At 54.8% G+C, this 27,922-nt stretch overlaps 1 protein-coding gene across 1 annotated transcript; it reads right to left on the reverse strand.

Moving 5' to 3' along the window:
- Positions 1–7,328: 7,328 nt before the first annotated feature.
- On the reverse strand, positions 7,329–27,639 carry LOC131746776 (multidrug and toxin extrusion protein 2). The gene is made up of 17 exons (XM_059048475.2): positions 27,514–27,639; positions 26,599–26,700; positions 26,309–26,377; positions 25,502–25,650; positions 24,796–24,838; positions 21,756–21,800; positions 21,486–21,583; positions 21,056–21,153; positions 20,083–20,196; positions 19,388–19,455; positions 18,441–18,549; positions 17,718–17,793; positions 17,364–17,433; positions 9,776–9,908; positions 9,609–9,703; positions 8,474–8,564; positions 7,329–7,687 (listed from the first exon to the last, which is right to left on the reverse strand). The coding sequence occupies exons 1-17, from the start codon at positions 27,634–27,636 to the stop codon at positions 7,467–7,469; spliced, it is 1,704 nt and encodes a 567-aa protein (XP_058904458.1). The 5' UTR covers positions 27,637–27,639; the 3' UTR covers positions 7,329–7,466.
- Between the last annotated feature and the right edge of the window lie 283 nt (positions 27,640–27,922).

The raw sequence follows: 27,922 nt of genomic DNA on the forward strand, positions 1-27,922 counted from the left end.
AATTCTAGTTCTTTGATGGGATCCACAAAACTGACAAACACTTACTAAGGATTTGACCTTGGTAAAATAAGACCAAGAAAACAGGAAAGTGAAGACACAAATTACCAAAGTTAGGAATGAAAGGAGAGACATTACTACTTTCCCTAAAGAAATATTATGAGCAACTTCGTGCCAAAGATGTAGACAATTTAGTTGAAGTGAATAAATTCCTAGAAAGACATATATTATTAAAACAAATTCAACAATAAATAGAAAGTGAGGGACTTCCCTGGCGGCACAGTGGTTAAGGATCCACCTGCCGATGCAGGGGACAAGGGTTCGAGCCCCGGTCCGGGAAGATCCCACGTGCCGCGGAGCAACCAAGCCCGTGCGCCACAACTACTGAGCCCACGTGCCACAACTTCTGAAGCCTGTGCGCCTAGAGCCCGTGCTCCGCAACAAGAGAAGCCACCACGGTGAGAAGCCCGTGCACCGCAACGAAGGGTAGCCCCCGCTCGCCACAACTAGAGAAAGCCCGTGCGCAGCAACGAAGACCCAATGCAGCCAAAAATAAATTAATAAAATAAATTTTTTAAAAAAAGAAATGGAAAGTGAATAGACCTATAACAAGTAAATAAAATAAATTAGTTTAAAAATCTTCTGAAAAAAGCCAGACAAAAGCCCAGATGGCTTCACCGGTGAATTCTATCACGTGTTTAAAGAAGAAATAATGCCAATCCTTCACAAGCTCAAAATGTATAGATATGAGGAGAGAACACTTTCAAAATTATTCCAGGAGGCCAATGATATGCTGATACCAAAGCCAGATCAAGATACCACAAGGAAAAGATAAAAGTCACCGACCAATATCTCTCATGAATGTAGATGCAAAATCTTTAACAAAATACTAGGAAACCCATATGTATATGTATAGCTGATTCACTTTGTTGTAAAGCAGAAACTAACACACCATTGTAAAGCAGTTATACTCCAATAAAGATGTTAAAAAAAATACTAGGAAACCAAATTCAGTGATATATATTAGAAAAGATAGACGCCATGATCAGGAGGGTTTTATCCCAGGAATGCAAGGTGAAACATCTGAAAATCAATCAATGTAATTACACCACATTAATAAAGGACAAAACCAGATGATTATCTCAGTAGATACAGAAAAAGCATTCTCCAAAACCCAGCGCACGCGCGCTCATGAGAAAATGTTTCAGACTCTAGGAGAAGGGCTCTTCCTCAGCCTCAATAAGGGGCATCGATAAAACTTTTACAGATAACCTATTTAATGCTGAAAGGCTGAATACTTTCCTTTAACGTCGAGAACAAGGCACAGGTGTGAGCCCTTGCCACGTCCACTCAGCATCGTACTGGAGGTTTAGCCAGACGCAAAGGGAGAAGTGAAACTCCTTATTCACAGAAGACACGATCCTATATGGAGAAAATCTTAAGGACTCCACACACCAAACACTACTAGATTGAGTTTAACAAGGTCACAGGGTAAAAGATCAATAAACAATTTATCTTTCTATAAACTAGCAAAGAACAACCTAAAAATGAAATTAAGAAAGGAGTTCCATTCATAATACCGTCAAAAAGAACAAAATATTTGGGGATAAATTTAACAAAAGTAGTGCAAGATTTGACCACTGAAGACTACAGCACATTGCTGAGGTAAATTCAAGAAAATCTAACTAGTCGGAGAGGCATTCCATGTCCATTTTAACAATACTGTTAAGATGACAATTCTCCCCAAATTGCTCTGTAGAGTCAACACAATTCCTTTCAAAATCCCAGCAGGCTTTTTAGTAGAAATTAACACGCTGGTTCTAAAATACATATGGAAATGCAAAGGATCTAGAAGAACAAAAGCAATTAAAAAGAGAGAAGGGGGCTTCCCTGGTGGCGCAGTGGTTGAGAGTCCACCTGCTGATGCAGGGGACGCGGGTTCGTGTCCTGGTCCCAGAGGATCCCACGTGCCGCGGAGCGGCTGGGCCCGTGAGCCATGGCCGCTGAGCCTGCGCGTCCGGAGCCTGTCTCCGCAAAAAAGCACAACGTGAGAGTTGTGAGTTCAGTTTTATTTGGAGCAAAACGAGGACTGCAGCCTGGGAGCCAGCACTTCAGAGAGATCTGAGAAACTGCTCCAGAGAGGCAGCGGGGAAGGTCAGGATAGATGTGATTTTGGCGAAGGGGGAGTACATGCAATCGAGCACATTTTATTTTTGCGGTACGCGGGCCTCTCACCGCTGCGGCCTCTCCTGTTGCGGAGCACAGGCTCCGGACGTGCAGGCTCAGCGGCCACGGCTCACGGGCCCAGCCGCTCCGCGGCACGTGGGATCCTCCCGGACCGGGGCACGAACCCGCGTCCCCTGCATCGGCAGGCGGATTCTCAACCACTGCGCCACCAGGGAAGCCCACAACCAATTGATTTTTGACCAAAGTGCCAAGATAATTTACTGGGGAGGGAACAGCCTTTCACACACCAAGAATGGTGTTGTGGGACTGTTGAATATCCACACACACAAAAATAAACTTAGACCCTAACCTCATACCAAACACAAGAATGGGCTCAAAATGAATCATAAACATAAGTGTAGGACCTAAAACTATAAAATGTCTAGAAGAATTCATAGGAGAAAATCTTTGTGACCTTGGGTTAGGCAAAGATTTCTTATATATGACAGCAAAAGCGTGAGCCATAAAAGAAAAGAAAATGAGAAACTGGACTACATTAAAAGTACAAACGTTTGCAGCTCAAAAGATAAGAAAATGAGGGGGCTTCCCGGTGGTGCAGTGGTTAAGAATCCGCCTGCCAATGCAGGGGACACGGGTTCGAGCCCTGGATCGGGAAGATCCCACATGCTGCAGAGCAACTAAGCCCGTGAGCCACAACTACTGAGCCCACGCACCACAACTACTGAAGCCCGTGAGCCTAGAGCCCGTGCTCCACAACAAGAGAAGCCACCGCAATGAGAAGCCCTCACATCACAATGAAGCGTAGCCCCCGCTCGCTGCGGCCAGAGAAAGCCCGCGCGCAGCAACCAAGACCCAACACAGCCAAAAATAAAAATAAAATAGTTATTAAAAAAAAAAAAACACATAAGAAAATGAAAGTCAAGCCACAGACTGGGCCTGCAAATCATATACCTGATAAAGGACTTATGTGTAGAACATATAAAGAATTATTGGGGGAGGGGGGTGTGGGAGGGATGGACTGGGAGTTTGGGGTTGGTAGATGCAAACTATTATATATAGAACGGATAAACAACAAGGTCCTACTGTCTCGCACAGGGACCTATATTCAATATCCTGAGATAAACTATAATGGGAAAGGATACATTTGAAAATGTATATATGTATAACTGAATCAGTTTGCTATACACCTGAAATTAACACAACATTGTAAGTCGACTATATTCCAATAAAAATAAAAATGTAAAACAAACTATACAGGGCTTCCCTGGTGGCGCAGTGGTTGAGAGTCCGCCTGCCGATGCAGGGGACGCGGGTTCGTGCCCCGGTCCGGGAGGATCCCACGTGCCGCGGAGCGGCTGGGCCCGTGAGCCATGGCTGCTGCGCCTGCGCGTCCGGAGCCTGTGCTCCGCAACGGGAGAGGCCGCAACACTGAGAGGCCCATGTACTGCAAAAAAACCCAAACAAACAAAAAAAACCCCAAAGTATACAAGAGCTCTTAAAACACAACAGTTAGAAAACAAGCCAATTTTAAAATGGGCTCTGAACAGACCCCTTCCCAAAGAAGACATACTGATGGCAAATAAGCGTATGAAAAGATGCTCCACATTACGTGTCAGTCGGAAGTTACAAACTGCAACAGCCATGAGACACCACTGCACACCTGTTCGAATGACTAGGATCAAAACGCTGACGCCACCGCATGCTGGCGAGGGCGCAGAGCAACAGCTGGTGGGCGTGCGAAGTGGCGCAGCTGCTTTGGAAAAGAGCTCAATGGCTTCTTAGAAAGTTAAAAGTAAACTCATGCTTCAGCCTAACAATTCAAATCCTAGGACTCTACCAAGAGGAGCAAAACTACGCGTCCACGTGACGACCTGTACGTGAATGTCCCCAGCAGCCAACACTGAAAACAACGTAAACGTTCATCACCTGATGAATGGGTCGACGAAACATGTTCTAGCCACACAATGGACCATCATTCGGCCACAGAAAAGAAACGAAGTCCTGAGAAATGCTACAACGTGGACAAACCTCAAAACCATCTAAGTGAATGAAACCAGACACGAAAGACTACATACTGTGTGAGTCCACGTCTATGAAATAGTCAGAAAAGGCAAAGTTCACACAGACAGGAAGCAAGTCAGTGGATTGTCTAGGGCTGGTCACGGGAGTGGGGAGTGACTTCAAAACAGGCCCCAGGAATTTTGGGGGGGTGATGAAAATATTCTAAAACTGGATTGCAGTGCTGGCTGCACAAGTATAAATTTATTTTAAAGGACTGACTTACGTACTTAAAATGCATGAATTTACGGTATGTAAATTATAACTCAAGAAAGTTACAAAAAATATAAAATAAAGATTAGGTCCATGGAACACATAAATTAAGAATGGCATAGATCAGGTCTTCCCTGGTGGTGCAGTGGTTAGGAATCCACCTGCCAATGCAGGGGACATGGGTTCAAGCCCTGGTCTGGGAAGATCCCACATGCCACAGAGCAACTAAGCCCGTGCGCCACAACTACTGAAGCCCATGCACCTAGAGCCCGTGCTCCACAACGAGAGAAGCCACTGCCACGAGAAGCCCACGCACCGCAACGAAGAGTAGCCCCCGCTCGCCGCAACTAGAGAAAGCCCGCACGCAGCAACGAAGACCCAACGCAGCCCAAAATAAAAATTAATTAATTATTTAAAAAAAAAATAAGAATGATATAGATCTAGCCGTGGGGGGGGGGGGGAAGATGATAGATGCAGATACACAAGCTCTAAGGTCCCTCGCAATTTCTAACTGTACGTCTGCCTCGGGTTCCCTGGTGGGCAAACTGAATGGAGAGGTGCTGCCTTCAGAACATTTAGAAGCCAGAGCTCTCCCCGACCTTATATTGCAGGAGGAATCCCTCAGCTGTGGCCTCACCTTGGAGCTAGAGAAAAAGTAATAATAGCGTCCTTAATACTAGCCCATGACAAAAGCAATAACAGAATCCATAAGATAGTTTCTCTTAATGTTCTGCGGTAAAAGCTATGGATTTGATGGCGAAAACCAGCCCGGAGCAAGCGGTCCCGCTGAGGTCGGAAATGTGCTCCTGTATGCATCTGTGCATCTGTACCATTTTTCTAGGTTCCACCTACATGCGTTAATATGCGATATTTGTTTTTCTCTTTCTGACTTACTTCACTCTGTATGACAGTCTCTAGGTCCATCCACGTCTCTACAAGTGACCCAATCTTGTTGCTGTTTATGGCTGAGTAATATTCCATCACATATACATGTACCATGTCTTCTTTATCCATTGATCTGTCGATGGGCAGTTAGGTTGCTTCCATGACCTGGCTTATTGTCAATAGAGCTGCAATGCACATTGTGGTACATGACTCTTTTTGAATTCTGGGTTTCTCTGGGTACATGCCCAGTAGTGGGACTGCTGGGTCGTATGGTAGTTCTATTTTTAGTTTTTTAAGGAACCTCCATACCGTTCTCCATAGTGGCTGTATCAATTTACATTCCCACCAGTAGTGCGAGAGGGTTCCCTTTTCTCCACACCCTCTCCAGCATTTATTGTTTGTAGATTTTTTTGATGACGGCCATTCTGACCGGTGTGAGGTGGTACCTCACTGTAGTTTTGATTTGCATTTCTCTAATAATTAGTGATGTTGAGCCTCTTGTCCATCTGTATGTCTTCTTTGGAGAAATGTCTATTTAGGTCTTCTCCCCATTTTTTGATTGGGTTGTTTTTTTAAAGATTGAGTTGCATGAGCTGTTTATATATTTTGGAGATTAATCCTTTGTCCACTGATTTGTTTGCAAATATTAAACATTCTAATTAAGCAAAATTATTGGCTTGTCTGCTAGTATATTCTGCTTCAGAATAAATACATTATATTTGGTAAAATTGGCATGAATTGTAATAATGTTCTTAGTTTTCAGATATCCCCTGTTGGAGACAATTCTTTGACCACAAGTTTCCTCCAACTATAAATCCATTTTTTTGCCTTTGTCTATCAAAGGTGGTGTTGGTCAGCTTTCTTTAAGTGATTTTTTCTCATTTTAAATTCTCAGCCAAGAAGATTTTTCTCAAGTTTTACTTTGTCATTTGTGGGTTGTTTTTTAAAATAATCTATAGAGTAGATAGGTTTTTTCCCCAACTATATCCTCCTTCCCCATCTGCTGACCCCAAACAAGTATTTCTGTAAGCACATTCACGAGATACCAATCCCATAAGGTTTTCCACAAAAACTGGCCCCACTGCCGACCCTGCCTAGAAGGGGTTTGTAAAGCACACCAGCATCTTAAAGATCCCAGGCCTGCAGAACCTTTGAAGTGCCGGCGTGTGTTGTTTCCCAAACTTACTTGGGCACGGAGTCCTTTCTCCTCAATACCTCTCAACCTTAGGCCACGTGACGTGACTTTTCTGTGCTCTGTACCCGCTCGTTGTGTCTGGCTGCAGAAGCTGTCTTCGTGTCACAGATGAGGATAAAGGCTTCTGCCTTGCTGGGGCCGGAGGGCCTGGAGCAGGAGCCATGGCGTGTTGACTCTTCAGAACCAGGCTTTGCACTCTGCATCCTTCTTTCCTGTTGACCTTGATCAATAAATCCGTTCGTCTGCAGGTGTGTTTGTAGTTACTGAGGCTGAAGGGACTGATGATGACAGAGGCCAGGCTGCCCGCGCCCGGCGGCGGTGTGCGGCCCGGAGCCCAGAAATGCTCACCAGTCGCAGGCCTCAAAGGCGTCCTAGAATTTGGATCAGCATCAGGTTCCACCCTGAGGCTACGTGGCCCAAGGAGCTGCGCTTCGCCGCCCTTCTTTGTGTCCTACCGCTACTGTATGAAAGGTGTTTCTCAAGCTCTGCGATATGTGAAAATGCTGATGCCACGAGAGGACTGAAGGAAGGGTGACCAGCCCGGCCCCGGTGGGGGCCTCACGGCGCCTGGATGTGCGGAGGGTGCGTGGGCAGGACGCAGATGGGGGTCTCCGCGTGGGGCCCGCCGGCCCCCTTTCCAGGGCTTCACAAAGGCTCTGTGTACAGACGGGCAGCAGACTCAGCCTAGAAATGTGCACTTCTTAATGTAACAGTGGCATCTGCCTTTTTGTTTCGATTTGAAATCTCCAATTTGAAGCCATTTGTGTCACTGAATAAGGGCAGCGACCCCAGGAGCCCCGCCTGCCGGTCAGTTGCGGTCTCCCAGGGAGCAGTTACCCGCAGTTCGGACCCGGTTCGTCACACGGGGCACCGGCTGAAGGTCTGCTGCTGAGGATGTGGGGCGGGCAGCCACTCTCTGCTTCCTTTCCTGCTAGGGCCTGGCAGTCAGGACCCTGACGACAAGCCCCGCTACCAGCGTGCCCATTGCTGCCCCCAGAGCAGCCCCTCGGCGGATGGCCAGCTGCTTGGCCGTCAGTCTGCCAGGGGGAGCTGGCAGGGGCTGGGCTGCTCCTGGAGTCCCGAAGAGGTCCAGATGGGCCTCGGGCCTTGAGTACATTGTCAGGGTCACGCCAGGGTAGCTGCCCGTAGCCACTGCAGAGGCAAACGGGGGCCGGCTTAGCATGGGGGCGGGGGGGGGGCGCCTGGAGGTGCACGATCGACGCCCGTGCCTCACAGCAGGAGGCGCCCGCCTTTTCTCTGCGGCGCGAGCAGAGGGCGCGCGGGAGAGGCTGTCGCGAAGACGGGATGAGATCAGACGCGTGCCTGTCTGAGCCTGCGTGATACCTAACCTTCACCGGTGACCTCAGGGCGCGTGTGAAACGCTTAGTCGAGCTGCCTTTGCACGTTCCCTCGTGACCAGTGAAGCCCACAGAGTCTGCGGCCGGTTCCCCACCGCGGGACAAGGCACGGGCACTGGAATAACCGGGGCTTCGGGCCGTGATGACCAGCGCCCGCCCCGCGGCAGCAGAGCGGCCGCCTGGTGGGGCGCGGGGGGTCGGCGGGACGCGCCCGCACGCTGCTGAGTCGAGCCAGGCTGACCTGCGCGACCCTCGCCTGCGGGCCTCCCCCCTGGGCTGGAGGTGAGTGCCGACGACGGCCCGCGCTCCGACCCCATCCCCTGCCTTTGCAGTTGCAGGACGACGGGGAAGAGGCCAAGCGCTCAACCCGCCCCCTCATCTGAACGGAACCGGAACCGGAACCGAGGCTCACTGCCCCCCGGGCCGGGGAGGGGCGGGGCCTGCTTCCCGGGGCCTCTTAGGTAGTGGATGTCAGTGTCACCCTCCTGGCGTCAGGACGGACGTCACTGTCACGCTGGGGAAGAAAGGCGGCTGGAGCTAGCGCGGTCCCCGGTCACCCGAGCACGCAGGGCAGCGTTACCTGAAGATTCGACCGCGCTCTCGGGCCCGGGTCTGAGGCCGGGGTCTGTGCTCTCAGCGGCCTGGGGCGGGAGCCCCACGCGTTTCTGCACCTGAAGGAGATGGAGTCGTCCGGTCGGCCTGCTGGCCACCCCGGCCTCAGCTGGGCCCTGCAGGCCGAGCAGGACGTGGTCACGCACAGGCACGCCTCGGAGGCCCCGGACCACTGCAATAAAGCGAGTGTCGCAACAAAGCCGCTCGCGGGGGTTTTCTGGTTTCCCGGTGCATAGAAAAGTGACGTTTGCACGACCCTGGAGTCTGTTAAGCACGCAGTACCGTCACGTCTAAAAAGGCCTTGTCCCTGTCGCAGTTAAAAAGAGCCTCTTTGCTAAAAAATACTAACCATGACCTGAGCCTTCAGCAGGTCATCAGCTTTTTGCAACAGTGACATCAGAGGTCAGTGATCACACCTCCGCATAGAGGAGATGACATTGAGAAGGTGTGACACATGATGAGAATTAGCAAACTGTGAGAGAGACATGAAGCGAGAAATGCTGCCGGGAAAATGGCGCCGACAGACCTGCTCCACGTGGGCTCGCTCCGGACCTTCAACTTGCAGAAACCACAGCATCTACAAGGCGCAGTACAGGGAGGTCTGCCCGTGTGCACCCTTCTGGGGGACTTTGCCGTGGTGGTGTTTCAGGGCTGTCTGAATCCGTTGCCTCCGACGTCAGGAGGACTGGATCCACACGCGAAGGCAAAGCCACACTGCGGGGATCCGGCCTGAGAGCGCCCCCTCCACGCTCGGCCTGCGGCCCAAGCTGGGGCTTCATTTATTTATTTTGGGCCGCGCTGCATGGCACGTGGGACTTTAGTTCCCCGACCAGGGATCGAACCCGTGTCCCCTGCACTGATTGAAAGGCGGACTCTTTACCACCGGACCACCGGGGAAGTCCCTGCGCTGTGGCTTTAACGCCTCTGACAAGCGAGTGCCGGTCGGCCCGGTTTCGGTTCTTCCGAGAGGACGGCGACAGGGTGCCGCCGGGCTGCTGAGGCGGCGCGGGGGTGGCACCCGGATGGGGCGCCGCGGACACGGCACCGTCTCCCTGACGGGAGGCATCGAGGCGCGGCCCCGGCGTGTCGGGCGGCACACTCACCTCCTCCGCGGCCCGCTGCCAGTCCATGCAGGCGGTGTAGGTCACGAAGGCCGCGGCGGCCAGGAAGACACAGGCCAGCATGCCCAGCCAGAGGCCTGCGGGACACACGGCACGGTGGGCGCGTCTGGCGCCGCCCGGGGCGCCCCGCCTCCCGCCGCTCCACGTACCCGTGATCCCCAGGCCGACCACGAAGGTCAGCACGACGCCCAGCGGGAGGCCGACGACGTAGTACGTGACGGCGTTCACGCCGGCCCCGAACGCCTGCCTGCCGGTCGCTCGCAGGACCCCGCCGTAGAGGCACTGCGGGAGGCAGAGGGGGCCGGGGTTGGTGGCGCTGGGGCCGACGGCGCTCTCAGCAGCGGGAGCTTCCGCACGAATCTACGGGGCGTGGCCTCGTGTAAGTCCGAATCTACGGGGCGTGGCCTCGTGTAAGTCCGAATCTACGGGGCGTGGCATCGTGTAAGTCCGTAGCACGGGACCGGGGTGGGCGCTCGTCCCCCTTCCTTCCCAGCGGGGACCTGCACTGGCATGTAGCGGGCCGAGGACAGGGATGCTGCTAAACAGCCTGCGATGCCCGGGACAGCCCCCCAACGACAAAGAATTCTCCGTCCTGGAATGTCGGTGCTGCCAGGGCCGAGAAGCCCTTTAGAGCATTGGGAGTTACAGAGACAGTTTCCGTGGGCCCGCTAGCCCGAGGCTGTGGGCCTGTTAGAGAGAAGCAGTGGACCGGTGGACACGTGATCTTACAGGGAGTTCCAGTGAGATGAAACAGCTGGGGCAGGGGATGCTTGGTAACTTCTCTGTCCCAAGTGGACCAGAGACTGAGCGTGCATGTAGCAGAGGCTGTAGCAGGCCCAAGCCTCCCACACATCCTGGACCGTGGAGCCTGTGCACGTGCACAGAAGAGACACAGGAGGCCCCAGAGGAAAGTAAGAGCTGGGGCAGACTTGAAAACAGCCTGAACTCTGCGTGGGCCCCGGCCCATACTCGGCTCCTTCAGCAGAGAGCGGAAGCCCTACCGGCGGTCAGAGGTGCCTAAGCATCCGCTCCAAACACTAACTGGCTGAACACTGCGCTACGCAGACACAGGGGTGACCCCTGGGAAGCTAAGCTTAAAAATAGAAACAAGAAAAACAAAATACAAAACTGAGCAGGGAGGGCAGCTGCAGTTTGTGGAGGAGACAGGGTCACAGGCAAGGCTAAATAGAGCAGCAGTCCTCGGGGAAAGGCTGCTCCCTGGGGCGAGCCCGTGGCACGTCGCCAAGCAGGCCTCCGGACGTCTAGGCCCCTGGTAGTCTAGTGGCTATGACCTGGCCCTCGCAATATGTTTAGAAAGGCTGGATTAATACAAAAGATGTTCTCTGACCACAACAGAATTAAATTGGAGATGCCTACCGGAAAGAATTTTGGAAATACCCTGAAATATTTGGAAATTAAACAACACACTTCTCAACCCATGGGTCAAAAAATAAATCACAAGAGAAATTTGAGAATATTCTGAATGAAAAAAAATACAATATGTCAAAATTTATGAGATGCAGTTCAAGCAATACTTAGTGGGAAATGTATAGCTTTAAACGCCCACATTAGAAAAGAAAGGTCTCAAATCAGTAGCCTAATATTCCACCCTCGGAAACCAGTAAAGAAAAGCAAACTATGCCTGAATAAAGCAGAAGAATGAGCATAATAAGAATTAAAATGGAATTCACTGAAACAGTCAACAGAAAACAGCAGAGAAAAATCAATGAAACCAAAATTCTAGTTCTTTGATGGGATCCACAAAACTGACAAACACTTACTAAGGATTTGACCTTGGTAAAATAAGACCAAGAAAACAGGAAAGTGAAGACACAAATTACCAAAGTTAGGAATGAAAGGAGAGACATTACTACTTTCCCTAAAGAAATATTATGAGCAACTTCGTGCCAAAGATGTAGACAATTTAGTTGAAGTGAATAAATTCCTAGAAAGACATATATTATTAAAACAAATTCAACAATAAATAGAAAGTGAGGGACTTCCCTGGCGGCACAGTGGTTAAGGATCCACCTGCCGATGCAGGGGACAAGGGTTCGAGCCCCGGTCCGGGAAGATCCCACGTGCCGCGGAGCAACCAAGCCCGTGCGCCACAACTACTGAGCCCACGTGCCACAACTTCTGAAGCCTGTGCGCCTAGAGCCCGTGCTCCGCAACAAGAGAAGCCACCACGGTGAGAAGCCCGTGCACCGCAACGAAGGGTAGCCCCCGCTCGCCACAACTAGAGAAAGCCCGTGCGCAGCAACGAAGACCCAATGCAGCCAAAAATAAATTAATAAAATAAATTTTTTAAAAAAAGAAATGGAAAGTGAATAGACCTATAACAAGTAAATAAAATAAATTAGTTTAAAAATCTTCTGAAAAAAGCCAGACAAAAGCCCAGATGGCTTCACCGGTGAATTCTATCACGTGTTTAAAGAAGAAATAATGCCAATCCTTCACAAGCTCAAAATGTATAGATATGAGGAGAGAACACTTTCAAAATTATTCCAGGAGGCCAATGATATGCTGATACCAAAGCCAGATCAAGATACCACAAGGAAAAGATAAAAGTCACCGACCAATATCTCTCATGAATGTAGATGCAAAATCTTTAACAAAATACTAGGAAACCCATATGTATATGTATAGCTGATTCACTTTGTTGTAAAGCAGAAACTAACACACCATTGTAAAGCAGTTATACTCCAATAAAGATGTTAAAAAAAATACTAGGAAACCAAATTCAGTGATATATATTAGAAAAGATAGACGCCATGATCAGGAGGGTTTTATCCCAGGAATGCAAGGTGAAACATCTGAAAATCAATCAATGTAATTACACCACATTAATAAAGGACAAAACCAGATGATTATCTCAGTAGATACAGAAAAAGCATTCTCCAAAACCCAGCGCACGCGCGCTCATGAGAAAATGTTTCAGACTCTAGGAGAAGGGCTCTTCCTCAGCCTCAATAAGGGGCATCGATAAAACTTTTACAGATAACCTATTTAATGCTGAAAGGCTGAATACTTTCCTTTAACGTCGAGAACAAGGCACAGGTGTGAGCCCTTGCCACGTCCACTCAGCATCGTACTGGAGGTTTAGCCAGACGCAAAGGGAGAAGTGAAACTCCTTATTCACAGAAGACACGATCCTATATGGAGAAAATCTTAAGGACTCCACACACCAAACACTACTAGATTGAGTTTAACAAGGTCACAGGGTAAAAGATCAATAAACAATTTATCTTTCTATAAACTAGCAAAGAACAACCTAAAAATGAAATTAAGAAAGGAGTTCCATTCATAATACCGTCAAAAAGAACAAAATATTTGGGGATAAATTTAACAAAAGTAGTGCAAGATTTGACCACTGAAGACTACAGCACATTGCTGAGGTAAATTCAAGAAAATCTAACTAGTCGGAGAGGCATTCCATGTCCATTTTAACAATACTGTTAAGATGACAATTCTCCCCAAATTGCTCTGTAGAGTCAACACAATTCCTTTCAAAATCCCAGCAGGCTTTTTAGTAGAAATTAACACGCTGGTTCTAAAATACATATGGAAATGCAAAGGATCTAGAAGAACAAAAGCAATTAAAAAGAGAGAAGGGGGCTTCCCTGGTGGCGCAGTGGTTGAGAGTCCACCTGCTGATGCAGGGGACGCGGGTTCGTGTCCTGGTCCCAGAGGATCCCACGTGCCGCGGAGCGGCTGGGCCCGTGAGCCATGGCCGCTGAGCCTGCGCGTCCGGAGCCTGTCTCCGCAAAAAAGCACAACGTGAGAGTTGTGAGTTCAGTTTTATTTGGAGCAAAACGAGGACTGCAGCCTGGGAGCCAGCACTTCAGAGAGATCTGAGAAACTGCTCCAGAGAGGCAGCGGGGAAGGTCAGGATAGATGTGATTTTGGCGAAGGGGGAGTACATGCAATCGAGCACATTTTATTTTTGCGGTACGCGGGCCTCTCACCGCTGCGGCCTCTCCTGTTGCGGAGCACAGGCTCCGGACGTGCAGGCTCAGCGGCCACGGCTCACGGGCCCAGCCGCTCCGCGGCACGTGGGATCCTCCCGGACCGGGGCACGAACCCGCGTCCCCTGCATCGGCAGGCGGATTCTCAACCACTGCGCCACCAGGGAAGCCCACAACCAATTGATTTTTGACCAAAGTGCCAAGATAATTTACTGGGGAGGGAACAGCCTTTCACACACCAAGAATGGTGTTGTGGGACTGTTGAATATCCACACACACAAAAATAAACTTAGACCCTAACCTCATACCAAACACAAGAATGGGCTCAAAATGAATCATAAACATAAGTGTAGGACCTAAAACTATAAAATGTCTAGAAGAATTCATAGGAGAAAATCTTTGTGACCTTGGGTTAGGCAAAGATTTCTTATATATGACAGCAAAAGCGTGAGCCATAAAAGAAAAGAAAATGAGAAACTGGACTACATTAAAAGTACAAACGTTTGCAGCTCAAAAGATAAGAAAATGAGGGGGCTTCCCGGTGGTGCAGTGGTTAAGAATCCGCCTGCCAATGCAGGGGACACGGGTTCGAGCCCTGGATCGGGAAGATCCCACATGCTGCAGAGCAACTAAGCCCGTGAGCCACAACTACTGAGCCCACGCACCACAACTACTGAAGCCCGTGAGCCTAGAGCCCGTGCTCCACAACAAGAGAAGCCACCGCAATGAGAAGCCCTCACATCACAATGAAGCGTAGCCCCCGCTCGCTGCGGCCAGAGAAAGCCCGCGCGCAGCAACCAAGACCCAACACAGCCAAAAATAAAAATAAAATAGTTATTAAAAAAAAAAAAACACATAAGAAAATGAAAGTCAAGCCACAGACTGGGCCTGCAAATCATATACCTGATAAAGGACTTATGTGTAGAACATATAAAGAATTATTGGGGGAGGGGGGTGTGGGAGGGATGGACTGGGAGTTTGGGGTTGGTAGATGCAAACTATTATATATAGAACGGATAAACAACAAGGTCCTACTGTCTCGCACAGGGACCTATATTCAATATCCTGAGATAAACTATAATGGGAAAGGATACATTTGAAAATGTATATATGTATAACTGAATCAGTTTGCTATACACCTGAAATTAACACAACATTGTAAGTCGACTATATTCCAATAAAAATAAAAATGTAAAACAAACTATACAGGGCTTCCCTGGTGGCGCAGTGGTTGAGAGTCCGCCTGCCGATGCAGGGGACGCGGGTTCGTGCCCCGGTCCGGGAGGATCCCACGTGCCGCGGAGCGGCTGGGCCCGTGAGCCATGGCTGCTGCGCCTGCGCGTCCGGAGCCTGTGCTCCGCAACGGGAGAGGCCGCAACACTGAGAGGCCCATGTACTGCAAAAAAACCCAAACAAACAAAAAAAACCCCAAAGTATACAAGAGCTCTTAAAACACAACAGTTAGAAAACAAGCCAATTTTAAAATGGGCTCTGAACAGACCCCTTCCCAAAGAAGACATACTGATGGCAAATAAGCGTATGAAAAGATGCTCCACATTACGTGTCAGTCGGAAGTTACAAACTGCAACAGCCATGAGACACCACTGCACACCTGTTCGAATGACTAGGATCAAAACGCTGACGCCACCGCATGCTGGCGAGGGCGCAGAGCAACAGCTGGTGGGCGTGCGAAGTGGCGCAGCTGCTTTGGAAAAGAGCTCAATGGCTTCTTAGAAAGTTAAAAGTAAACTCATGCTTCAGCCTAACAATTCAAATCCTAGGACTCTACCAAGAGGAGCAAAACTACGCGTCCACGTGACGACCTGTACGTGAATGTCCCCAGCAGCCAACACTGAAAACAACGTAAACGTTCATCACCTGATGAATGGGTCGACGAAACATGTTCTAGCCACACAATGGACCATCATTCGGCCACAGAAAAGAAACGAAGTCCTGAGAAATGCTACAACGTGGACAAACCTCAAAACCATCTAAGTGAATGAAACCAGACACGAAAGACTACATACTGTGTGAGTCCACGTCTATGAAATAGTCAGAAAAGGCAAAGTTCACACAGACAGGAAGCAAGTCAGTGGATTGTCTAGGGCTGGTCACGGGAGTGGGGAGTGACTTCAAAACAGGCCCCAGGAATTTTGGGGGGGTGATGAAAATATTCTAAAACTGGATTGCAGTGCTGGCTGCACAAGTATAAATTTATTTTAAAGGACTGACTTACGTACTTAAAATGCATGAATTTACGGTATGTAAATTATAACTCAAGAAAGTTACAAAAAATATAAAATAAAGATTAGGTCCATGGAACACATAAATTAAGAATGGCATAGATCAGGTCTTCCCTGGTGGTGCAGTGGTTAGGAATCCACCTGCCAATGCAGGGGACATGGGTTCAAGCCCTGGTCTGGGAAGATCCCACATGCCACAGAGCAACTAAGCCCGTGCGCCACAACTACTGAAGCCCATGCACCTAGAGCCCGTGCTCCACAACGAGAGAAGCCACTGCCACGAGAAGCCCACGCACCGCAACGAAGAGTAGCCCCCGCTCGCCGCAACTAGAGAAAGCCCGCACGCAGCAACGAAGACCCAACGCAGCCCAAAATAAAAATTAATTAATTATTTAAAAAAAAAATAAGAATGATATAGATCTAGCCGTGGGGGGGGGGGGGAAGATGATAGATGCAGATACACAAGCTCTAAGGTCCCTCGCAATTTCTAACTGTACGTCTGCCTCGGGTTCCCTGGTGGGCAAACTGAATGGAGAGGTGCTGCCTTCAGAACATTTAGAAGCCAGAGCTCTCCCCGACCTTATATTGCAGGAGGAATCCCTCAGCTGTGGCCTCACCTTGGAGCTAGAGAAAAAGTAATAATAGCGTCCTTAATACTAGCCCATGACAAAAGCAATAACAGAATCCATAAGATAGTTTCTCTTAATGTTCTGCGGTAAAAGCTATGGATTTGATGGCGAAAACCAGCCCGGAGCAAGCGGTCCCGCTGAGGTCGGAAATGTGCTCCAGGTATTTTCCTGGCTAACTTCAAAGGCCGGTCCTGGAACATACAGGGAACTGGGCAGAGAGCACTGGGGCTTCTGGAAGAATCCTCCACGAACAGTTTCTCCCAAGGTTATTTACTTTCCATGAGAGGTGATGATAATCCTCGCGCAGGTGTCTGCCCCACTGTTCTGTGCCGCTAGCTAAGCGCTCGCTCCACGAAGAGATGTGGATTTTACGCCCGAGATGCCTTCCTGAAAGACTCACGTGACCCGAGACGTGAAGAAGTAGAAGACCCGGAATTTCAAATTCTGCTTATCGAACGAGACTTTAGTGCTTTCTTTCTTTATGCCACGCTTTTAAAAGTTCACATAATTCAAACCTGCGCTGAATGGGACCCGCCCTTCAGCGATCAGAGGAGCAGAACGTCAGGCCCGCTGCGCTCTGGGCCGAGCCACCCCTCCGAGGTGTCCCTCTGCTCTGGCCGCCGCCCCGGGGACGAGGAAGGAACGGCTCGGTGCGCTCTACGCGGGGGCCAGGGCTCCGCACTCTGCGCACGTGCGCGCGTGTCTGGCGCGTGGGAATCGCGCAGCAGAGGCGGGGCGGGTACCTTGAAAGACAGAACCGACTCGAACGGACACTTTGGGCACTTGCGCTCCGGTCAGCCCTCCCTGCGACTCGGCGAGCTAAGGCTCACAGCCCCGACCGGCCTCGGGGAGGCTGCGGGAGCGGGGGGGGGGGGGGGGTGTCCGAGCAGGACTCACACAGACCGCCTCAAACAGGTGGAAGACGACGTAAAGCGGCAGGACCCTGCTGACCAAGGCGGCCACCTCCCTGCGGGAGAAACGGGGGCGCTAAGACACGAGCGCGCCCTTGTCGTGCCCTTCGCGTCCCCTCCATTCCGCGCCCGCCCCCCGCCAACGTCACCGACGCTCCTGTCTCTGAGTCTCCCTGCGTCTGGGGGACACGCGTCTCCACCCCCCCCAGGAGCCCCCGGACTCCGCCCCGCCCTTCGGTTGGCGCCCTGCCTGCCGGCGGGCGAGCAGCCGGAGGGAGGGGGGACGTCTCCGGGGAGCTCCCGGCGCCCCCGGGAGTGGGTGAGAGAACCGGTTACGTACTCGTCCTGGGTAAAGACGCGGCCCAGTTCGCTCCTCAGGAGGCCCAACAGGGTGCCCACGACCAGCGAGGCGCCAACTGTCAGAGACCAAAGGCACAGCCCAGCTTTGCACCTGCCCGGCCCCAGCCCGCGTCCATCTGGACCAGGACCCTCGTGCGTGGTCCGCTAAGGAGGGCACCACACGTGAAAGGCCTCTCCTCCTGGGGTCCGCAAAGTGGGGTCCCTGCACCGGCCGCAGCAGCGTCGTCGGTAGCTGGTTGGAGGATGCATGTTCTCGGACCCTCACCTCCGACCTACGGAGTCGGAAACTCCGGCAGGTGGGGTTCTGTGTCTTCACACACACACGCACCCCTACCCCACCCCCAGGGCTGAAGCCTGAGAGCCACCGCTCTCCACGAGGAGCTGATCTGAGCCTGGCAGCCGCAGGAAGCAGAGGCGGGATGGACACAGACGGGGCCGCTCTGAGGGCTGGGAACGGGCAGGTCCCAAGCTCCTGGAAATGACGGCAGGGCGGGCTCGAAGGAGGACCGGCTTTCCCAGAGCCGTGCTAAGTGATGGAAACTGACAGCCCAGAACCCCAGCGGCAGGCAAGGAGCGGGAGGGGCGCAGCAGGCTTGCTGCTCGTCAGAGGGGCTGCTCTAGGCCGCGTGGCAGGTATGACAGGTTTGGAAGGTGAACTGTTGGCTCCCGGGCCGTCCCCGGCCTAGGCCCCGACCCCACCCACCCGTGCAGAGGGTGCCTGAGACGGCAGATCGCTTGGCTTGCACGGTGTCTGCGGCTCCCAGGGCCGTCCCCACTCGGAAACAGACTGCGATGCTGAGCCCCATGGGAATCTGGGATCAGAGAAAAGAAGGTGTGGTGGTTAGAGCCCCCCTCCTGCCCCGGGGGCCCAGAGGGAGGCAGGATGTGTCCCAGGGGGGCGGGGCCCGCGAGGCTGCCGGCGACAGGCCGAGACCTGGGAGGTGAGGTGGGGTGGGGTGGGCTCCCCAGGGCCCAGCGCCCTCAGACATCACAGGCAACCGAAATCAACGCGCTGCCGGAAACTCACAAGTAAGCGCGTGTTAAAAAGGTGGATGTGGTCTTAACTATGTTAGAAAAGTTCCCTGTAAGAAGAAGAGATTGAGCGGAAGCCATCCATAACGACAAGAATCACCTTATAAATCAGTTTAGTGCGTGTAGATTTTTGCAACTCCCTTGATTAAAGCCAGGGTCGCAGACTGCATGCCCCAGGAGGCTGGCAGATGCTACACGAGTGACACGGGACAACGCACGTGTCCAGGGGAGAGGAAGGAGCTGCGGGGACCACGGGGGCCACTGTCCCCCAGCGCCCACCAGCTGGGGTGTGCAGGAACGTGGGCTCACTGCTAAGAGGCACGTCCCACTTTTCAAAAACATGCAAATATCTAGATTGTGATGTGAAATCTCCCTATTTTAAATGGTGCTAATTAATTCAAAACAATTGCAACATCGTGAATTCAGCGAAGCAGCCGTGGGCCACGTGTGTCTGGCAGGGCCCGGGCCTGGTGGGTGCAGGAGGTCCAGAGGGTCCCTCGGGAGACAGAGACAGCCTTTGAAGGGACAGCCCGCCCCCCCCTCCTCTGACACCCCCCAGGCCGTCAGGGGGCCGGGCTCGGGGCAGGGCATGGCGAAGGCACCCCCATCGAGCCTCACCATGTAGACGACGGTGGCCACCTCGTAGATGACGGCCTGGGCAGAGAGGTCGAGCACGCTGTGCAGGCCTGGGGGTGGCGGGGGTCATGGTGAGTGCCCGGCCGGCCGGCCCACAGCCCGGGGCCGACAGCAGGCCCCTCACTCGGGGGCCAAGGGGTCAGTGGTTTCCAAGGGCAGATGCAGCAAAGAACACTCCCGCTTGGGCTCCAGCCCCCCAGGAGACCCCTGCCCAGGTGTTACAGGGTCAGGGTGTCTCCTCTGTGTACGAGGTGCGATGAGGAAGGGAAAAACTGGACCAGGGGCAGGACGCCAGAGCTCGGTTCTCAGCCCCGCCGGGTGACTCTGGACCACCTAACTCTTGGGGTCCGTGTTCTCATCTGTGATTGGGTCAGCGGTGGACTGGAAGGCCGCTCGGGGCCACCCCAGCCCTGGCTGTTTGGACCGAGTCCGCTGAGGAGCACACGACGTGCCAGGTGATGCCCACAGCTGCTCAGGCACCAGCTGAAACTCACTCCGTCGCCGACTCACCACCACGCCCGGGCGTCCACTCAGCGCCAGGCCTACGCCGGGCAGCGCCGGGAGCTCACGGCCCGGTGGGGAGGCGGGCCGGGCTGGGGGACCGCCCATCCGGGGGAGGGGCTCCTGAGCTGGGGGGGGCGGCCCACGCGGCTCCCCGCACCCTGCTGTCCACGTACCCATGAGGAAGCTCCCGATCTCGTAGGCCCACCACTCAATGCAAGTCATGAGCATGCTGGGCACGGCCAGGCGGAAGAAGGGGCCCCAGCCCTGCAGGCACTGGCTGGACCAGCCTAGGAGCAGAGGCCCCGCCAGCTGAGCCGCGGCCCCGCCCCCGCCCCGCCCCCCGCCCCGCCCCCCGCCCCCTGCCTTCGGCCCGGGCACCTGGCGTCTTGCGGGGGGCTGGCCAGCGGCCCCAGCGCTGTTGGGGGCCGGAGGGGGCTGGAGGGGGAGGAGGAGGCCTGGCCAGCGCCCCTGGCGCTTCGGGCTGCGAGCCTGTGACACCAGAGGGTCTTGGGTAACCGCCCCGCCCTTTCTGGACCCCGTTTCCTCGTATGAAAACTTTAGTCCTTATCTCCTCCGCCCCCGGAGCGTTGCTGCGGGAGGACTGCGCGACACCAAGGTGCCACACGGTTTCGCGAGGCAGACGGGGCTGTGCAGCCTCGAGGGACTAGGCCCGAGAGCTGTTCCTGAGGCACCCGGGGGGAGGAGCCACTGGCCGCGTGGCGGGGTCTCAGGGGCTAAGAGCTCAGAGCCTGAGGCCTGGGAGCGGGTTCGGTCCAGGCTCCACCACGTACCACCTCTGGCCTTTGGGGCAAATGACAAACCCTCTCCGCACCAGCTTCCTCCACATAAATAAACGGGGCTAACGAGGTGTCGTGAAGCTTCACCGAGCAGCGCGGGCCCCGCCGCTGCCGGCGCCACCCGTGCTGCTCTTCAGCCTCCATCCCGAGACCAGGGAGCCGGCAGAGAGCTCCCCGGGCCTGTCCGCAGCAGGGCCCTGCCCCGTGACACACTGGATGGGGAAGCCCGGGCCTGGGGGGGCCTGAGGGACGTGCGGGCAGGCCCGGGCCAGGCCTCCTGCAGCGGGCTGCAGCTGGGACCCCGCCTGCCCCCTGCCCGCTCAGCCCCCGGGAAGGGCGGCCCTCACACCTGCCCACGTGTCCAGGTGCAGCTTCTTCCTCACGACGCACAGCAGCAAGAAGACGGCCTGCGTGAACTGGGAGACCGTGTTGGCACAGGCCGAGCCCCTGACAGCAGGGAGCACAGGGCTGGGGCCGCGGCTGCGTCCGGGCCTGGCTCCGCCGGCACCCCGTCCCAGGATGGGCCCCACCCGGGGGGGACCCACTCTGGGCCTCTTTGGGCAGGCCGGGCAGCGGCTCCTCACCCCATCTCCTCGGCGGCGGGTCCCCAGAACCCGAGGGAACAGCAGCCCCCGGTTCCCCGCGGCCCCCGGACGCTGGACCGCACGGGCAGCCTCCGCGGTCCCTCTCGTGACGGGGACCGGCCTGCCCGGTCGGGGGTGGCACTCGGTGGGCAGGGCTCCCGACCAGGCCCCCGCGGCCCCAGCCCCGGTGCTCACCTGACCCCCAGGCCCAGCACGGAAACCAGGATGTAGTTGGCTAGCCCGTTGACGCAGTTGCCCACGACGCCGCTGAGGACTTGGGGCCACATGATGCCCTGAAGCGGGTGAGGCTGGGACTGAGGGGGGTGCACGGAGGCTGGGGACACACAGCTCCTCGAGGGCCCCCATGTGGCGATCAGGACGGGGCAAAGCGCAGAGGGGACCCCGGGCACCCCTGCCCACTGGAACAGGGTGGGGCTGGGGGCAGCTCCAGCCAGGGACCCATACCTGATTTTGCAGATATTTGGCCAGCAGGCTGTAAAGAAAATTTGCCTGTATAGAGTAAACACACACACGAAGTGAGCAACAACTACCAAAACACCACAAGACGAACAGTAACAGGCGCTTCCTAGATGAGCCGGGGCAACTGCTTCGCCACGGTACCTCTGGGGGCCCAGAGACGGGCTGTGTGCTGACCTGCGCTCCAGCCCCCGGCCTGGGACCAGCAGGGAGGCGGCCTGAGAGCCGCAGGGCTCCTGGCTGCCATCCAGGCCTTCCACCCGCTGAGGAAGGAGACCCAGGCCTGCTCACAGAAGGGCCACCAGAGCCCAAACCCACAGGTCGGGACACCCTGGGCCTGGCTCGAGCCTCCAGAGACAAGGATCTGGAGCGGGGGGGCCTTGGACTGAGGGAGCGGGGGGACACCCAGGGGTGTGGCACCAGCAGCCTCCGCGGAGCAGGTTGGAGACCCCACGGGGGTGGTGGGCCTTTCCCTGTCTGCCGAGGACAGAGAGGGCCTGTGTGTCGGGGGCACCACCCTGTCCTTTCTGCCCTCCGTCAAGGCCTGGCCCGGGGCCTGCACCCCCCACGCACCCTCCCCTCAGCCCTCCGCCTCTCTTCAGCACTGCACAGTCAGCAAGAGCGAGGGGCTGGGTTCAGACACTGGCTCTGCCTCTTGTGAGCTGTGTGGCCTTGAGCAAGTTACTTAACCTCTCTGTGCCTCAGTTTCCTCACCTATAAAGGGGACAATAGCATGCTTGTGAGTCCTGAATATTTATACATACATTCACATACAAAGTTAATATTGCAAAGTGCTTACAGAACAGTACTTGGTATATTTAAGTGCTCCAAGAGTTAGGTAAGCATCGTGTAAACATTAAAAGTCATCGTGGGGGGCTTCCCTGGTGGCGCAGTGGTTGAGAGTCCGCCTGCCGATGCAGGGGACACGGGTTCGTGCCCCGGTCCGGGAGGATCCCACGTGCCGCGGAGCGGCTGGGCCCGTGAGCCATGGCCGCTGCGCCTGCGCGTCCGGAGCCTGTGCTCCGCAACGGGAGAGGCCACAACAGTGAGAGGCCCGCGTACCACACAAAAAATAAATAAATAAATAAAAATAAAAGTCATCGTGGTTGTTATTTTATTGCTAAACTCTGCAGCACCATCGTACAGGAGGGACTTTATTTGATAAAGTTGCTGCCACAGTGCTAACGTGATGTTTCCCCCTGACACAGCCCCAGTGGCCCCAAGATACCTTCGCTTGGTCTGAAGAGCCAAAGGCTCAGAGGAGAAAAGCCAGACTTCTCAGGTGGTTTCCACGATCCAGAAGAAATGTGGAGCCGGCCAGGCCCCAAAGAGGTCATGGCACTGGCCTTCCAGACGGGAGGAGGGTGAGGCCGGGGCTCCCTGCCACGCCTGGCATCCCCTGTGGGCACCCCGCGCGCATTCACCCCGCCCCGCCCCCTTCCCCGCCCCCTCCTTAAGAGCTCTATCCCCAGTGCTGCAGTGCCGAGGAGGATGGCGGGGGCCGGAGATGGAAAGGCGCGCTCCCCCCCCCCCCCCCCCCGAGACAGCACTGCCGCCTGGTGCCGCGTGCACTGAACCACAGCAAATCAGTGCAGCAATGGGTTGGGGGTGGACACGCAGACCACAGGGCGGGGCTCGGATCTCAGAAACTGATCGCAGTGGATGGACCGCTTATTTAGCATTTAATAAATTAACAGAGAAAGGAGGGCATATTCGATGAGTGTTAGAAAAAGTTTGTTAGGTTACGGTCTTAACTGTAACGACAGAAACCATGACGGGGTTCAGAGGGAATATAGGCGAATGCTTCCATAATCTTGCAACGGATTCATCGTGTTTAAGCCCAAAGACAGACGTCATAAAGGATGGGATTTATGGGACCGTTAGGTGTGCATTAAAAACTCTAAGTCAAAAGTATCGAAAATTAGAAGGCAAGTGAAAAACTGAAAAATGTTTGTGACATGTCAAAGGCTTAAGAAATTATTTAACAAGAGTTAAAATAAGTAAAAAGAGATGAACCCACTAAAATAAGCAAAGGATATGGACAATTCACAGAAGGAAAACAAATGATCAACAAATACATGAAAAAACGCTCACCTTCATTAGCGATAAAATGCATATTAAAGTAACATTTCTAATTGGAAAAAAAATTTTAATAATACTCTGTGCTGATGAGAATATTGCTCTCGGGGGTAGAACTGGTACAAATTGGCATCAAAAGCCATCGACGGAGCGACTGTAATTCCAATAACGCATCTTAAGGAAATCATGCCAGATGTTCAGAAAGATGTTTCTATAAGAATGTTCATCACAATCTAATTTATAATGGTGACGACTGCAAACAACGTAAGTACCTAACATGTGGGGGCTGGTTAATAAATTATGGCACTAGGGGACACTGCGTCGCCTTTGAAATGGATACTGTGGAAGGCTATTTAATCATATCAAGAGACTAATGGCATACTTACTTGAAAGGGAAAAAGCAGGTTATAATACAACATACACACATTGGCCCCATTTCATACTACGCATGGGTCTGTATGTTTGAACACACATGCCCATGAAGAGAAATAATACTGGAGAAGGATTAACCTGTGTTCTCTCTGGGTGGTAGGATTACAGATTTGAAATTTTTCTTCCCCAGGCTTTCCAGAATTTCTCCCATAAATGGTTTTCTAATCAGAAAAACATGTTGTGCTACTTTAAAATATATATATATTGTAATAACTTTAACTTTTTTTTTTTTTTTTGACCGCGCTGCGCGGCATGTGGAATTGCAGTTCCCGACCAGGGATTGAACCTGTGCCCCCTGCAACGGAAGTGTGGGGTCTTAACCCCTGGACTGCCAGGGAAGTGCCCATGCTACTTTTTAAAAGTTCAATCTGCACCAACCAAAATGAGACCTTTTCTCTGGCCCCTTCGGCCGCCAGCATGAGGGCCGATGGCCTCCCCAGCTGATGGGGAGACAGGCGAAAAGCCAGAATCTCGGGGGGTGTGGGCCCAACCTCCCCAAGTTCAGCAGAGGACTTACCGGGAGCGCTGGGATGTAAACGTGCACGTACTCCTGGGCCAGCCTGTGGGAGAAGCAGGGCTCTGAGCTGGGCAGCCTGCACCCCCGGGGTGGGGGAGGCTTCATCAGGCTTTACCCCAGAGACAAGACCCCCAAGTCAAGTGGACCCTCAGTGGCCGGGTGTAGGCTGCCGCCACGTGCTAGGAAGGCACAGGAGGGGCCCAAGGACCCCACCAGTGGGTCTCAGGGCGGCGGAACTTGAATTCGGGGTGACGTGTGGTTTGTAAGGGGGAAAAAGGTTCTATCACATCAAGAAATAACCAAATTCAGCGCGCATAATATTAAACGAGCAAGGTGTTCCCATGAGGGGGCAAATCTAAAATTAATGAGAGAGCGCATAATTCATCAGAAACTGGGCTCAGTCCTGTTTCCACTGTTTGGAATTCGGGGTGGCGCACCCTTCACTCTTTAAAAAGCATCTCTGAGGCTCCAACCACACGCTGGGCCAGCGACGCAAGCACCACGCAAATCCCGCCTCTTCCTCCTCAGTTAAGAGCGGCCGTGGCTCTGCCCCCTGCCGGCCACGGCTGGAGCAGCAGGCTGCGCGGGCGAAGCTCCCAACCAGCCCCGTAACGTCCCCAGAGGGGCGCGCTCGCGACGGCTCGGGACCCAGAGAAGCGCGGGGCCGGGGCTGGGCTTCGCCAGGGGCCCCCCCCGCCCGGGGTACCTGGACACGGCCGGGTCCTGCCTGCAGAGCAGCAGGATGTGCTGGGTGTTGAGGAAGAGCGCCCAGCAGGGAAGGCAACAAAGCAGCAGCACCAGCGCGCCCCGCTGCAGGATGACTCCCACGTGCTTCCTGTTGGGGCTGCCGAAGCTCTGCAACACAGCGGGTCAGCGCCCACGCCCCGCGCACCTGCCCTCTGAGCCGGGGGCCCTGCCGGGGCTGGGGGGGCGGGCAGGCACCCGGCAGGGCGGCGTGGGGCAGCCCTCCGTCGCAGCCGGCGCGGCCCCTGCGGGGGCTCGGCCTGCTCACAGAGGGGCAGCAGCAGCGGTTTGCTGAGCTCCAGCCTCCGTCCGCCCGTCGTGCCCGCCTTGCCAACAGCTCCCGGTGGGGGAGGCATCGCCCCCCGCTCCCCGGCGCGAGAGCACCCGCCAAGTCTCCCCAGGGGTGAGCGGCAGCCAGGCCCACCGCGAGCCCGGGACCCCCGGAGCTCGGAGCTCAGCCCCACTGGGCTGTGGGCCCCCGAGAGCAGGAGGCCTCGTCCGTGGGCCCTCGCACTCGAGGTCAGGGGACTGTCTTTCCCTCCAGGGCTCTCTCGCCCGGCTGCCCGGGCTCTTTTCAAGGGGAGGGTCTGGTCCCTGCAGCACGTGGCCCTTGGGGGTGGGTGCCAGGGACAGCTGCCCCCGCCCAGGGCCTGACGAGCTCCCAGATCAGGGGACATTAAGGGGCCTCAGCTGGGCCCCCAGCCCCACCGTTTCTGCAGGAGCTGAGGGACTGGCTCTGCCCCTGCCCGGCTCTCGGAGGCCCACCTACCTGGGACATTAAGGTGTCACAGGCCGAGGACAAGCCAAATCCAATGGAAACTCCGCAGACATTGACAAACTGGAGGCACACACAGGAGAGAGCGCAGTCTGTCAGGCGGAGCCTGAGGGGGGACCCTGCGCCGGGGGGTTGCCCAGCAGCCGGTGACCCGTCCTGGCCGGGCCCTGCCTGCGCCGTGTGGTGTGCCTGGGGCGAGGCCCTGGGGTCCAGCTGTTCCCTTAGGCTGTCTCTTCCCCCCAGAGCCCAGGGGAGAAGGTCCCTGCGGCCCTGGCTGTACTCACAGCCACCGAGAGGGTCACTGCCGCCAGCTCCACCTTGCCCAGGTGTCCGCAGAACACCGTGCTCACGACGTAGGTCATGAAGTTCAACATCTGGAAGAGGAACTGGAGGGCGGCGGCCACGGTCAAGGGCCCCCCTCCGTCCTGCTGACGCCTCACAGCCCGGCCCCACAAGAGAGGCTCTCCGGGCCCCGCGAGGCCGAGCAAAGATTTGCAAAAGCCCCTCGAGGCCGCAGGGCAAGTCACCCAGAGCGGGGGAGCAGCCAGGCTGGGTGACGGGAGGCCCGGGTCCCGCCCCATCCCCCGCTGCGCAACTGCGTTAACCCCTGAGCCCTGGTCTCCCCGCCAAGCAGCACCCAGCACAGGGGCTGGAGAGAGTACCGCTGGCGATGCTATCGTCACCAGCTCGTCAGGCCACGCACAAACAGGAGCTGGGTTAAAGACACCAGAACCTTAGGAACGGCTCTGTCCAGGGGCTGGGATTAGAAAGAAGTTTCTTCTAACTTTTCGTGTTGTCTGAAACTCTTACAGCGAGCACATATTTATTAGTCTTTACGGTCAGGAAAAAAATGCATCTAAGCCATTTTCCCTTTGGAAATAAAACAGGCAGAGGCCGCCCTTCTCCTGCAAACGCCCAGAGGGGCCCCCCAGCTCCCCGCAGCAGGGGACCTCGGCTCTCAGCCCGGCCTTCCCGTGGGTTCCCGAAGGAGGACACGCCTGCCCCTTCTGACGGGGGCGGGAGCAGGGGGGCTGCCCGCTGCTGAGGGGGTCAGGCCCTGCCAGGCTCTGGGCAGCAGCCCCCGGGGCCGCCTGGACACGGTCCTCATGGGCAGTTTCTGGGCAAGGTCGTGAGCAGCCCCTGCCCGGCCCTCGCGTCACGCCTGGATGGCGGCCCTCCACCCACCGCCGCCTCCTTACCAGGGGTCCAGAAAGGGCGAAGAGCGTCTTCGCCTCGGCCCCAAAGCCGACGGGGACCAGCCTGCGGAGGGCAGGGCAGCGGCTCCCTCGGCCCGGGGGGACCACGTCCCGGGGGCCGTCCATCCCGAGCCCAGGCAGCAGCCACGCCGCAGGCCGGAGCAGCCACGCAGCCAGCCTCGCCCAGCCGGCCGGGACACCGCGCAGCCTGGCTAATGAGTAAGGGCTGGGAGGAGGGGCCGTGCCACCCGGGGGACCGGCCCTGCCCCCCCCCCGCCCACGTGCTGCCCAGCCCACTGGCCCCAGACAGGACAGAGCCCTGGGCCCCCGGAGCCACCAGGCCGACCCCTCCCAGAGGGTCAGCAGCAAAGGCCCAGGAGGAACAGCAGGCCTGGGGGGGGGCCCTGAGGAC

Source organism: Kogia breviceps, chromosome 19 (genome assembly GCF_026419965.1).
Source record: "Kogia breviceps isolate mKogBre1 chromosome 19, mKogBre1 haplotype 1, whole genome shotgun sequence".
Taxonomy (NCBI): Eukaryota; Metazoa; Chordata; class Mammalia; order Artiodactyla; family Physeteridae; genus Kogia; species Kogia breviceps.